Source organism: Rhyacophila brunnea, unplaced genomic scaffold (genome assembly GCF_057557595.1).
Source record: "Rhyacophila brunnea isolate RB1 unplaced genomic scaffold, BYU_Rbru_1.0 scaffold_6, whole genome shotgun sequence".
Lineage (NCBI taxonomy): Eukaryota > Metazoa > Arthropoda > Insecta > Trichoptera > Rhyacophilidae > Rhyacophila > Rhyacophila brunnea.
In genome coordinates this window covers 29,771,882-29,785,291 of record NW_028233276.1, presented here as the reverse complement: position 1 = coordinate 29,785,291, position 13,410 = coordinate 29,771,882, and the positions used below count along the sequence as shown (strand labels likewise).

At 28.9% G+C, this 13,410-nt stretch overlaps 1 protein-coding gene and 1 non-coding gene across 2 annotated transcripts in view; both read left to right on the top strand.

Annotated features, from left to right (window-relative positions):
* Positions 1 to 9,539, top strand: part of LOC147065510 (serine protease inhibitor 42Dd-like) — a 39,023-nt gene extending 29,484 nt beyond the window's left edge. The window contains exons 6-7 of the mRNA XM_085956833.1: positions 6,023 to 6,208; positions 7,853 to 9,539. Coding sequence (XP_085812959.1) covers positions 6,023 to 6,208; positions 7,853 to 8,137 — 471 coding nt within the window. The 3' untranslated portion in view covers positions 8,138 to 9,539. The remainder of the gene's footprint in view (positions 1 to 6,022; positions 6,209 to 7,852) is intronic.
* TRNAY-GUA (transfer RNA tyrosine (anticodon GUA)) lies at positions 4,984 to 5,075 on the top strand. Its single transcript is given in 2 exon segments — positions 4,984 to 5,020; positions 5,040 to 5,075. It is a non-coding gene; the product is annotated as a tRNA-Tyr (tRNA).
* Positions 9,540 to 13,410: the final 3,871 nt, after the last annotated feature.

Below are 13,410 nucleotides of genomic sequence, written 5' to 3'. Positions count from 1 at the left end.
GTACGAAAGGATAAAGTATTGCCAGTAAACTTTTCCATTTGGTGGCAATATTGAATACATACATATTATTGTGACTAACTTCACTTCAATTATGAGATGTCAAAACAGAATAAGAATAAATGACAGAAATGCAAATAGATTTAGATAATAATATGTAATGATCTCTGTATAATATTATCATTTATACCAATCACCGTATGACACTATTGATGTTTCCAGTGTATTTGAGAGTTGTGCCTTGTTTATTACAGTTATCTTACAATAATTAACTAGGTAGGTAGGTACCATACTATTTTGAATAATGCAGAATGCTTTCAATTGAATATTTTAATGCCAGATACAGCAGTAGGTACATATTTTTGCTGTCGTTTAGCGGAGATATTTTATCCTAATCTTACGTAAGTCCATATTATCTCTCCATGAAAGATATTGCAAGCGAAATAGGTACGAGGCACTGTATCAGTTACCTACTATCTAGATTATAGACTAGGGATCAAAATTATACGTATTTTGTAAACAGCACGACTAGGAACTGTTTTAAAAGTTCGCAAATGTTTTACAGAGTCTACAAAATGAACAAAGGCCTCAAGCAAACGTTTTTTGTAATGAATACAAAATTAAAATGACATTTGAAAGTGACAGATGAAGCAACCATTTTGAATGGCGCATGACGTCAGATTGCTTACGTCACAAATAGTGATATACGCTATATGATGGAAAATCAGTTAAATAGCTTATAAAAAATTTGGGAATCTCATACATACGGCCCTATTACGCACTATCAATTGATCTTCGAAAACCATGGTTGCCAGCAACCAGAAATTGTGGCTGATTATCCCAACCACGTGCGTAAATTCTGATTTCCCTTCGTATGCCTCGTGATTTATGACGATTTGTGAACAGTACGTAAGGGACCTAAAGGCTTAATACGTATGCCTAATTTTGTCTACATAATATACATTCTTACAACATTATTTTATGTAATTCATCGTTTTCTTGTATTTAAATTCTTCTTCTGTTGGTTCTGTAGCTATCGAAAATTTGCAGGTAAGAAGCCGTACGTCTTCTAATTTAACGATATATAGCTAATTCTAACAATGAGTGAAAAAAGTCATATTTCTTACCCATATGGTTACATGCATTTGATATTTCGTCTCAAAACCTCGTCATTGGTTCTTATTAGCTCAGAAAATTCCCATTATACGCCAAGATAGCCGGTTACATGTAAGTTGTACGTATGCAGTTCATCGTGGGACACTTATTCGTGCGCCGCAGTACGTAAAACATGAGTTCGTATAACATTTTATCAAATGACGAGTTCTTCGTTGAACATTTCACCGTGGAATACATTTGTACGTATCTTACAAAATGTGGCGATAGTTTGCAAATAGTACTGTTCCAATTAGATTAACCCTAACCTAACCTAACCTAACCTAGTAAACACATCTCATAAAATTTGCCACATGTTGTAGCATACGTACAAATATACTCCACGGTGAAATGTTCAACGAAGAACTCGTCATTTGATTAAATGTTACACGAACTCATGTTTCACGTACTGTGGTGCACGAATAAGTGTCCTGCGGTGAACTGTTTACGTACAAATTTCCGGATACGAAGATAGCCACATCTGAAAAGCCTCCAGTCACCGTGCTTCGTGCATTTAGGGTATCTACATGTTTTTCTTCTATATCTCTGTAATTTCTCGATTGTGTATATGTGATATTGATTGTGATAATATGTCTCCATATTATTTTTTTTTCAAAAGATCTTTTTGCCATTTCATAATAAAGTTAAAAATACTTTAAATAATTATAATATTAATGGTTAAAAATCACTGAGAATAATAAAATAACCAACCATTATGTCACTAATAATTATAAGAGACTATTTTTATTTCATTTATTAAGTAAACTCATAACTGATCTATCAATATTATTGAACTATTTTCAAAAAATGACACGGTTTGGGACATGACTGAAATAATATTCCAAAAGACGAAAAGTTAACTTTATTTTAATTATGAGCAAATGTGTTTTATTCCTACAAACATATCATAATTTATACGTTAAATTGCCGTTTCAGCTGCATTATGGACTTTCATAGATCTGAAATATCTTTATCAGATTTATTTTACGCGAATAATTGTTCATCGTTTACTCAACTTATTGATTTTATTGTTCAAAAACAAACACACATTGAAGATAAAATATCAAGCCAGGCATAATATCGAATCTATAAGTTTACATGCGATGTATACGACCGCAATGTAGTCTAAAAAAATTGAACATAAATCAGATTTTCATAACAACATGAAAAATCTCACTTTAATATAAATTTAAATTCTAATGCTCCTTATACTACGATGGCTAGATATAATCGCAAATCGCAGGTCACACTTACACCAAATGTGCAGAGAGCCTAATATTAATTTTAATCAGCATACAACCTCAGTACAGAGTACCCAGAACTGGATATTAACCCAGCCGTTGCTGTAATGTTACTTAAGATGACTTTGCCTTTTTGATTGTAAATATTTATATTAATGTGCACTTCGTTAACTTCATATTTTAGCTATTCCTAAAAACATCAATATTACATCGGCTAATTAAAATGTTAATATTCTCAAAATCGATACAAATATCCAGTAAATACATACCTAGTTGATAAATATCCGTCAAATTGCAGTTGGAGTTATCAAATACTTTATTGTTGGCTACAAGATTGTATGGAAATACTCATATTATGTTTCATATCATGCTTTGAACGTCTTAAACTAATAATTTGTAATGTCTACAATATGTTTAAAAAAATGTATAAAATTAAGCTTTGATGCCTTTTTATTGATTTTATAGATAAAACAAATAGAAAATAATGACAAAAAATCCTTATAAGACGTGTGTGTGTTGCCAGAATAAGCATTTACTTCTGAATTACTGTAATATTGTTAATATTGTACTGTAATGTAATTAAAGGTGACATCACCGGAACGGACGGAATTCATTAGTGTCGTAAAGGGAAGGTTGATAAATCAAATTTTGTCGCAAATATAATGTCATCAATAAATTTATACTTGTTAAAAAATAATTCTACAATACCTACAGCACAAGAAAAATATAAATAATTTCCAGTTTAACATACAATGACTTGCGTGCTTTTGTTGATTAGAGATAACTAATACGTTTAATGTAGCGTTTTATGAAATTATATACTTATACTTAGTTTCATTTATGTAAAATTGCATCCAATATGAGTATTTAATAGTTTTTTTTTTAAATTATACTTATTTTTAAAAAGTGTTTTTTTGTAAAGTTGACATTCTACCTACATAGTTTCATCCGAATACCACGGAATTACCGTAATATTTTACTGTAACTAATACTTAGGTATGATGATACGTTAGGAAGCTATTATTTTATTTTATGGCCAGTTTGACTTTGAAATTATTATATATTTGCATATTTCACCACCCACTTCTATGATAATCGTTCATTTAACTGACTTTATTGCCGGAGTAATAAAATCAATAAGCCGCTGCCAAATGGTTGATCTGTTTTTGATAGTTTATCGATTACGTATTATGAATAATGAATATCGAACTGAAAACTAACATTTATAATAACTGAAAATTATTTTATAAGAGTACCTAGACACTAACTTTTACATGATATGGTGGTGTGTTTTTTTAATAAATACATTCGGAATAATTAAATAAAAATCAAGAAAACTATTTTGATTAATTACTGCTCGAACACGATACTATATTATTTTACCATATTATTATTCTTCGACGATGTATTAATATATTGATACAAGGAATAGAACATTTTGATTAAATCAACAGGCATTTAGGTACATAAAACACAGTAATAATGGTGAGAAAATTTTATACTTTTTTGATTGGATTTACTAAAATGCTAAGAGCTGTTTCTTACTATTCTTATATATCAGTGGCGAAGGGTGGAGGTAGGCTATTATGATTTGACATAAATAGTGCACACTAAACTTTGTCAGTCATACTTATTTGTTTTCATTGAACTAAGAATACAATTTCCAGATGGTGCTGGTTAGTTTTTAGAATACAATTAAACCCTGCCTAAACAAACCATAATAGTATAGGTATGCTATCGGCGATTTTTTCAGACAAACTTTTTCAGACATATTTATTTGTTTTCGATGAATTAAGAATTACACGTGGAGTTGGTTAATTTTTTAAAATTCATTAAGCCCTGCCTAACCAAACCATAATCGTTAAAAATTATTCTTCTATCTATAAAATATCTAAAATGATGTATGGTTTAATGGTAGAGTTTTAGATATTTTATAGATAAACGTTCAATTTTTGATTATTACTGTGGCTTGGATTAGGCAGGGTTTAATTAAATTTTAATAACTGACAAACACTATCTACACATTGTAGTATTGGTTTATTGAACAATAACATGTTCATTGAACAACAAAAAAAGAACAACGATTAACTGACAATGACTAATATGCACTATTTATGTGATATCTTAACAGCCTACCTTCACCCTTCGTCACTGGTAAGAATATTAATATTTATACATATATTATTACACTATTATACAAATAATATTAATATATATATGGAAGACTAAATCCCAAAATAGTTAATATGATCATTAACTAAACATAAATATTTATAATTAATAAAAAAAATCAATATTGATTATTATTACATTTCAAATTACGTAATATGTTAAAAGTCATGGGCATATTTTATTTTAAGAGTAAATATAAATAAAATTTATTAACGTATCATAAAGTTTACACTGTAAAAGAATTATACTTATTATATAGTATAAAAAACGTTCATCGAACCATATTTTAAAGTTTCACTTTTTCTGTTATTTTCATTTTTATGTGTAACATTTTTGGTAACCCAAAAATGAAAATAACTGATCCAGTTTTCCCAAATTTTTTGTGGTTATCGGATTTTGCTTTTTAACGGATTCTCAGATACCTTCGATAGCTCAGTTGGTAGAGCGGTGGACTGTAGTCGGAAATGTAATATTGTTATCCATAGGTCGCTGGTTCAAATCCGGCTCGAAGGAATTGTTTTTATTTTATTGCTGAAACACTAGTAGATAAACAGTAAACAAAAATAACATGTTTATCAGAAATATCTATAATAGCCGTCAATTAGAAGCTGTTTGTTTCTTACACCAGAAAATTACACAAATCAAGCACTAAATAAATGTATTACGACACCTTTTGTATTACACTATCTACTAATACCAGTTATTGTATGTTATATCGTTCTAATAATTAAATATATTATGTAAGCAGGAGCAATTATTTACGAAAAATATTATGGTTAAAAAAACATTTTTGATTTCACTAAAAAAAAAATACTAAACTAGGTGAATAGCTGAAAGTTTGAATTTTTATAGCATCATTTTTTTATATATATCAAAAAATATTAAATACAAAATAGGTATTATACAATAAATAAAGTCTCATGTTTTCTTGTAATAAAATTTTAATAGACACGGGGTGATTAAAAACTTAATTTTATTCGACCCGGTGTCCAAAACTTTTCTTTAAAGTACCCATTATCTTTTTACCGGTTTAATTTTATGATTATACGGAGAATGTTTAGCGTAATTCATACCTATGTAAATGAATATAAAATTAACATTGTTTGTTTTTCAATGTTAACAGTAAATATATATTTAGCAGCATTATTTCTAAATGGTAGGATATGAATTATTAACGTTTCATCAAATAAATTAAACATACGAAATTTAAGTGGTACTTAATCAATAAAACAAATATTTTATAACCATGTCTTGAAGAAAGTCCGTATACACTTATTTTTCTAACAATAGTTCTGTAGCCTTAATTAATTCTTGATGTCCTCATATTTCTTCTATCATTTTTCCTAGTCCCCAGAATGCAATGAAGGGACGTATGGCACCAGCAGAATTTTTAATATACCTGTATACATTCCATGCTATAAAACATTTTTATTTACATATTTTCATATATTTACTTTCAGGGTACAGACTTTTCTATGGTTTTTGTGCTACCTATTGAACAACATGGCTTGGACAACCTTATTGAACGTCTTCTGCCTTCAGACTTGAACACTATCCTCAACACGAGAAACCACATTAAAGTGACCCTTGGAATCCCCAAGTTCAACATCAGTTATGAAACAGCTTTGCTTGGAACATTGAGAAGTGTAAGTAGACTAATTATTTCTTATATAATAATAAATATCATCTATAATAAAAATATGATTCCAAAAAGATCTCTTACATCCTATTCTCATAGGATACAGTGTTAAAATATATATGTTCAATATTTTGAATAGATAATAAATTATATTATATATAGCTATTATATTACTTATATATTAAATTATATTATATTACTTTAGATTACTAACCGACGTCGTGGAATTTCTCCAATATTTTTAGAAGTAACTACTTGCACTTATCTTGTGAATTATTTGTTTGAATAAAAGAAATAGTTAATTATAAATTATTAGCAAGTGCAAGTAGTTACTTCTAAAAATATTGGAGAAACTCCACGACGTCGGTTAGTAATCTAAAGCAATAGTAAATAGTTACCTACTTTTTCGATTTGATTAGATTTTTTCTATTGGTTATAAGATACTCTCTCAGAAAGTGTTTTTCTAAATTTTATAATGTTCAATAATCAGAATGATATATTCTTAAATCTTGTGAGTTATTCGTTTGAATAAAAGATATAGTTAATTATAAATAGCATTTAAATTGAATGTTTATATAATATTATTATGATTATGCTTAAATAAATAATATTAGAGAAAATGGAAGTTCACTGAAAAATCACAATATAAGCTCTAATAATAGAATGAATGCATTAATTTTATTTATGTAATATATATATCACTTAGTAGGCATTTACCACATGTAACAATATATTTTACTACATAGATAATACTAGTGACAAAAATGTCTATAACCTCTCTAGGATTCATGTATCATGCGATAAGCTAAACTATTCATGAATCCAAATGTTATACGTACAATTCTCATAGTATTCTTAAATATGGATATATTATCTCTAGAGTCCTTATAATGTTTCCTACAAGCTTATTTAGTAGAAGAAATTTCTCAGATTTCATCAAACGATTATTTTCCGACTGCCTTTCTACAAGGCATGTTCGCCTTTCACTCTCTTAAATCTCGTATGTCACTTCTGCGCGCACGAGGGATGGTTGCCAATCCTGACATTCTAAAGAATTTAAATTTACATGCACCCGTCAATTACCTACGTAGTCGTAGCCATGACCTCTTCTTGGTCAGAACCGTTTCCTCGTGTCAACCATTATCAATGGTGCGATAACAGTCAATTCGCTCCCCAAAGATACAAACTTCAGTGATGTGTTTTGTTTTTTATTCTTTCTTGTGAGGGTAATATTTCCTACATATTAGTTTGAATATACTTAACCAGTTTTTTTTTTTCAATTTAAATATCATACTATTGTAAACGTCTTAAATTATGATTTGTTATGTCCACAATATTTGTTTTTTTTTAATATATAAATAAAAATAACGTTAGAAGTTAGAGGAAGTACATATTGAGAGAAGGTCAGCCTATACAATTCCCATGTTGTAATTGAGTAAAGAAGGTTCAATAAATTGACAAATTTAATATCTGTTTCACACGTAAAATTTCTTTTTTATATCACCTGTCTCCAATCTCCATAGGTTTGAAAATATTCATTAATATTATACAATCTTACAAATAAAATGTGGGTACTTATCGTATTTTGAAGAAAAAGAAAGTATATTTTATTATGTTGTTATACATCTTTAATATTGTTCTGTACTTTCAGATGGGAGTTCAGGATATTTTCACGCCTAGATCGGGTCTTACAAATATTTCAGCAGGAAATCGACCATTGACTATAACCCAAGCGATCCAAAAGTCGTCCATATCAATTGACGAACAAGGGAGCGTTGCTGCAGTAGTGACAGCCTTGGCCGTGAACACTCTTTCATTGTCCAGCATTCTGGACGAGTACTACTTCACAGCGAACCAACCTTTCTTGGCAATTGTAGTTGACAAAGTCCAATCGGTACCGCTATTCATTGCGAGAATTTCAAATCCAAATATATAAATACTTCATACGCACGGTAAACAATAAGTTAAGGTATCTGATATCAAAACAAACTGCCTAATTAAGGAGATGGTTGTTTTGTGTATACCATAGTAAATTCTGAAATACGAATTACGTTGTGCAAAAAAGTGTTACATTGATATACAACAATTATAAAAGAGAACAATTTATACCACGAGGAGGAGCATAACTAATGATTCACACATGTAATGCTTTGTATGAAAAGTTATAAGATTGTAATAAAAAAAGCTCACATGAAAATTAGCTATAAAATACTAACATTGATATTGATTCACACTATTTGGTCACCTGTATTAAGCATCATATCTTTAAATTCTAAAACATAATAATTTCATAAATTAAGTGTTATTTGAAATCAATGCAAGTACCTACCAAACATATAGGTAAGTATAGTGAATTTTTCACTTTGAAATCAAAATAAGTTCAACTAAGTTGTATATCTTATTACCTTAAAAACGATAAAATTATTATTAAAATTGCATTGATATACATATACATATACCTATAATATTAATTTTATATGACACATCGTTATGTAAGATTACGTACATAATATCATGCGGTTGCTGCCAAAAGTTGGTAAGTTAATAATTTAGGTATTTAGAATTAATAACGAATTCCGTGTATATATATAATATAAATATGTATGATAGAAAAAAAACAAGGTCTTCCGATATATAGAACATGCACATAAAGCAATGCTTTGAGTTCAACTTCAAATTGCAATTATCCCATAACATGATTTCGAGACTTACCAGATTTTGACAGTAACCCCACGAATTATGTATATCTATTCGCAGACCTATAATAAATTTTTATTAAAAATTGATTATTTTATTCATAAAAAATATTAAACATAATTGGTGTCACACTATCTATGTAGGTATATAGTATAGAAAATCTTGATAATTTAACTAAATGTGTACATAAACCATAACGTGTAAGTTTTTTTATACTTAACAAAACTCAAATTAAACTGGTTTGGTCTTTCTGGTAAATATAATTTGTGACGAATTAAGTTTTTTGATCGAAAAAATTTCGTTCCTTGTTCTAGTTTCAAAAAGACTTCGTACAAACAAAATCTAATCTAAAACACTTTCACTGATTTCAAATAAGAAATGATTCACTGGAATTCGAAAAGCTAATGATTTTTTTTTTTGAAATTTAATGTTCAGTTATTGAGATGTCGACATGAACTATTTATCTAATAAAGTGGCTGTTCATTTGATAATTATAATATGATTATTGATTTCAATTTAAACAATAATAATTAAAAGTATCTACCTATATACCCATATTTTGCCTAGTAATAATTTATAAAAAAATAGCGTCCTATAATAATAATTATAAAATGTAATATTTTAGTGTGACGGACAATAAATTGTTTAAACAAAATAAATGTTACTTTATTTTCTTTCCAAATAACCAGCATTTTCTTTGATAACACTCTACTTGAGTCGTATTTTCAATATTTTAAAATAATACTAATTCTAAGCAAATGATACTCTAGTCAGTAATATTTCATATCATTATTATAGGCTTTTAGCTAGATTCGTATATGGCTGACGCATTCATAGTTTTCAGGATAATCGGTGGCGTTAATTAGCCAATCCATTCGTATTAGATAGTATGTAGCCAACGAGATGTTTCAACCAATACGGTTTTATATCGCACGGTGCATTTAGCTGACTCTCACATCAAAACTCGTCTCGCCTGCAACGTGTAGAATACGTAGATGTGACGTAATCGTTATTCACAAAACACACGTTGCCAAATAGAGCTCCGCAGATTGGTCGAATGAGACTTTTAGTTTGAAAAAAACATCTACTGTTGCAATCGACAAATCACACGCTTCTCGGGCTGCAAGTCGAAGACGCCAGGACACATACGAAATCTACGAATTGATCATTCGTATACCGGCTCGCCGATCGCCGCATCCAAATATCTATACGTTTCAAAGATTACGTGCGACTGTCGCTAGGTATATGTGTGCGGTCTTAATATGCAACACCGAATCGACGTTCATGGAAGATTTAATTTATGGCTGTGCGGTATACGAGGTAAGTTTAGATGTGGCTTATATCCGCCGGCTTATATCAAAAATGAAAGTGAGCTTTTCACCATTTTTAGTGTAGCGGGAAAAAAATAAACCCACCTTGACTCATCTTAGTATTCTTGCTCTGAGACTTGGATAAATGTAATTGGAAGTACTTATAGAAAATGTATTATACAGAAGTAATCTTGTTTATTTCCTTGTTCGATTAAGTTCAATCTCTGGAGTTGTTAGCTTTTCAGGTTGATAAGTCACGTAAAAAACCTTAACTGAATACAAATTTCATTTCAGACTCGGATAGAACACGAAGTTTTTTCAATCTTAAAAAGGGCCTACCAAATATAAATCGAATGAATTCGCTTTTATTAGAAACTACTTTCTATTAAGAAAACGTTAGAGGTTTTGCAAAGGATCTATCCTGAGAAAGCTTTTTTGAAGTTCGTATAATATATTAAAAATGGTACTATTACAGTAAATTGTACATCGGAAAACATTCATTTAGTTGTCTGACACTAAAGATCTTTTTTATGAAAAAAATACATATTCTCTTACGAGAAAATTCTAGAAGAATTGAATGTAAAACATATAAAAACGAGATAAAGCCGATAATAACAATTTTAGATCGTGAGGATTTGTTGGCGCGAACTTGACCTTCGTCTGCCCAAAGATGCGAAAGCTTTTTAAAGCGCATGCGCCGTAGAAATTTCCCGCGCTTTGTGACAGCTTTCACAAGTTTCAGTTTGGAGCTTTCGGTTCACTTTTTGCATCGTTCAGTTGCCGCGCGTCTCGTACAATGATAGGTTGTCTCTAAAATTACAATTAAAATAGCCGTCATCCAATTTAACAACTTTCAAAAGAGAAACGCGTTTTTGCGGAAACCATTTCAATCATTGATAACCAACACACTTTGGGTGTAATTAGATCACGAGGCATCTTCGCACCCCTGTTATTAATTTCCGATTTGTGTTTTTTTTTTTTAATTTTCACAATTTCCTGAATTAGTTTACCGAAACAAATTTGTGCGCTGAATCATTGGATAATGAGAAATTTTAAAATTGTTAGTCCTTTTTTGTAAATTTAATAAATTTATATTTGAGTTAAATTGAACACTAAATATTTTTGTGTACAGGAAATTGAAAATTTAAATGTCAATACGATAACTCATTATATGAATTGGAAACAAGAAGTCTATAATTACATAGGTAAGTACATTTTTTTCTTGGTTTATTTATTAATTGAACTGTTGTTTAGGTACATGATAAGAATTTATTATAAAACATAAATATACATATATAAGGAAATGCTGAATTAAATATTTATTTTCAGATACATTAATTTTATATTTAATCAATAAAAATAGATAAAATGAGTCGCTTAGAATCATAACTCACATATTCCAAAAATCAAGTTTTGAGATAATCGCTAAAAACCAACAGAGCACTATTTTTTATAATTAGAAGAACAGTATTGAACTCCCTAGAATATTAATGAGTGAGAGAGTCGAATAACTTTTTTTTTTAAATATATATATCTAATACTCCTAACGTTGCAGACATACAGCATACTATGAGAAATAGAGCTCCCCGATTGGTTAGGAAGGCGTTGGTGACAAAACTCTATTCTTTGAAATATACGACATATTACACCAACAATGAACTTTGTCAACGATTTTCACATGGTTTAAATTGGCTTTTAATACTCAACTATTTTTCGGTATATAGATTAATTCATTTAGAATCACTTGGCATATTTAACTAAAAAACGACAAAATTGCAATATGTGAGTTATGATTCTAAGCGACTCAAATGATGATTTTTTTTTTGAAATCAATATTGCAATTTCAAAAACATATTTTGGATTCGAGTCATCTAAAAAAAGGGTATTGTCAAAATCACAAAATTTTACCAGAGACATATCTACTAGAAAATATTCTTAAACAAATTGGATCGACTGGGATTCGAACTCACATCTAGTAGTAGAGTACTTTTATCTACTAAACTATCAATCCACCTATCGTTCTTAAAAATAATTATTAAAACTACGTAATTTGATGTGGTTAAAATTCTGTCAAGAAAAAATAGTTGGCAACTTATTTATAAGTATATTTTTCTAATGAGTGCATAATATGTGATCACCTTAGCTTCAAAACCGACCTAACAATCGTCAAACTGTTCTATGTTTTAATAATATGTACGTGATAAACATTCATTCACTTTTGTAACCGCTCTAAATACAGAGATTGTATTTAGTTACAAAACCTACCAAAGTCCAAAACGGTTAAATTTTGCATAAAGCGAAGATACAACCAATGACATCGAATAAAAAAAGACAAAAGAAGTAAAAATCATTATACACAGGATACCACATGATTCACGTTCAAAATATCAAAATATCAAAATATACTAAAACACACACACCAAGTACATTTTTAGACATCTAATAATCTTTTCAAGGTTGCTTCCACTTTAAAATCATGATAGTAATTATAAATATTTGTTCATTCATGCATTTAAAGGTATCTAATTTTTTTAATTAATAAACCTAAACCCCTTTTTTCCATCTCCCAACAATTTGGTTAGTAGCATTTTTGATAATAAGGTAGTTATGTATATATTTAAAAATTTTCAAAATTGGTAATATATTTTCAAACTTATATTTTTAAACCTTTTGTATGTTCAATTTGAATATACAAATATTTAATTAATTTTATAAGGAAAAAAAAAAAAAAATTTCGCATTATTTTTTCAAGATATTGAGATTAGCATTAAAGAAGTTTTGTTTCAGTAAAATTCGTATATAGTTAAGTAGTACGTGAAACAATAATGTGACAACAAGATGTGAGTATAGATATATAATATTCTCGATTTTCTCTTTAATGATAATGAATTAAAAACTCTAGTCTAGTCATGTTAAATGAATAAAAATTAATAATATTATAGGTATATACTGGTGGAGTTTTAGAGTTTATTTTGTACTAAAATGATTAATCTACATTATTAATTTTAAAATAATAAAAATAATTAAAGCACCAAATTTTATTTCATTATTCTTGGTACGATTTTTGGATTTGATTACAATCCGTTTAATTAAGAAAATATCACTAATGGATTAGCATTTCAGACAAAATTCCGAGTCATAAATTTTACATTTTCACCAATGCTTGACCGTGGCTATTTTTAAATGTTTTTTGATTAAAACC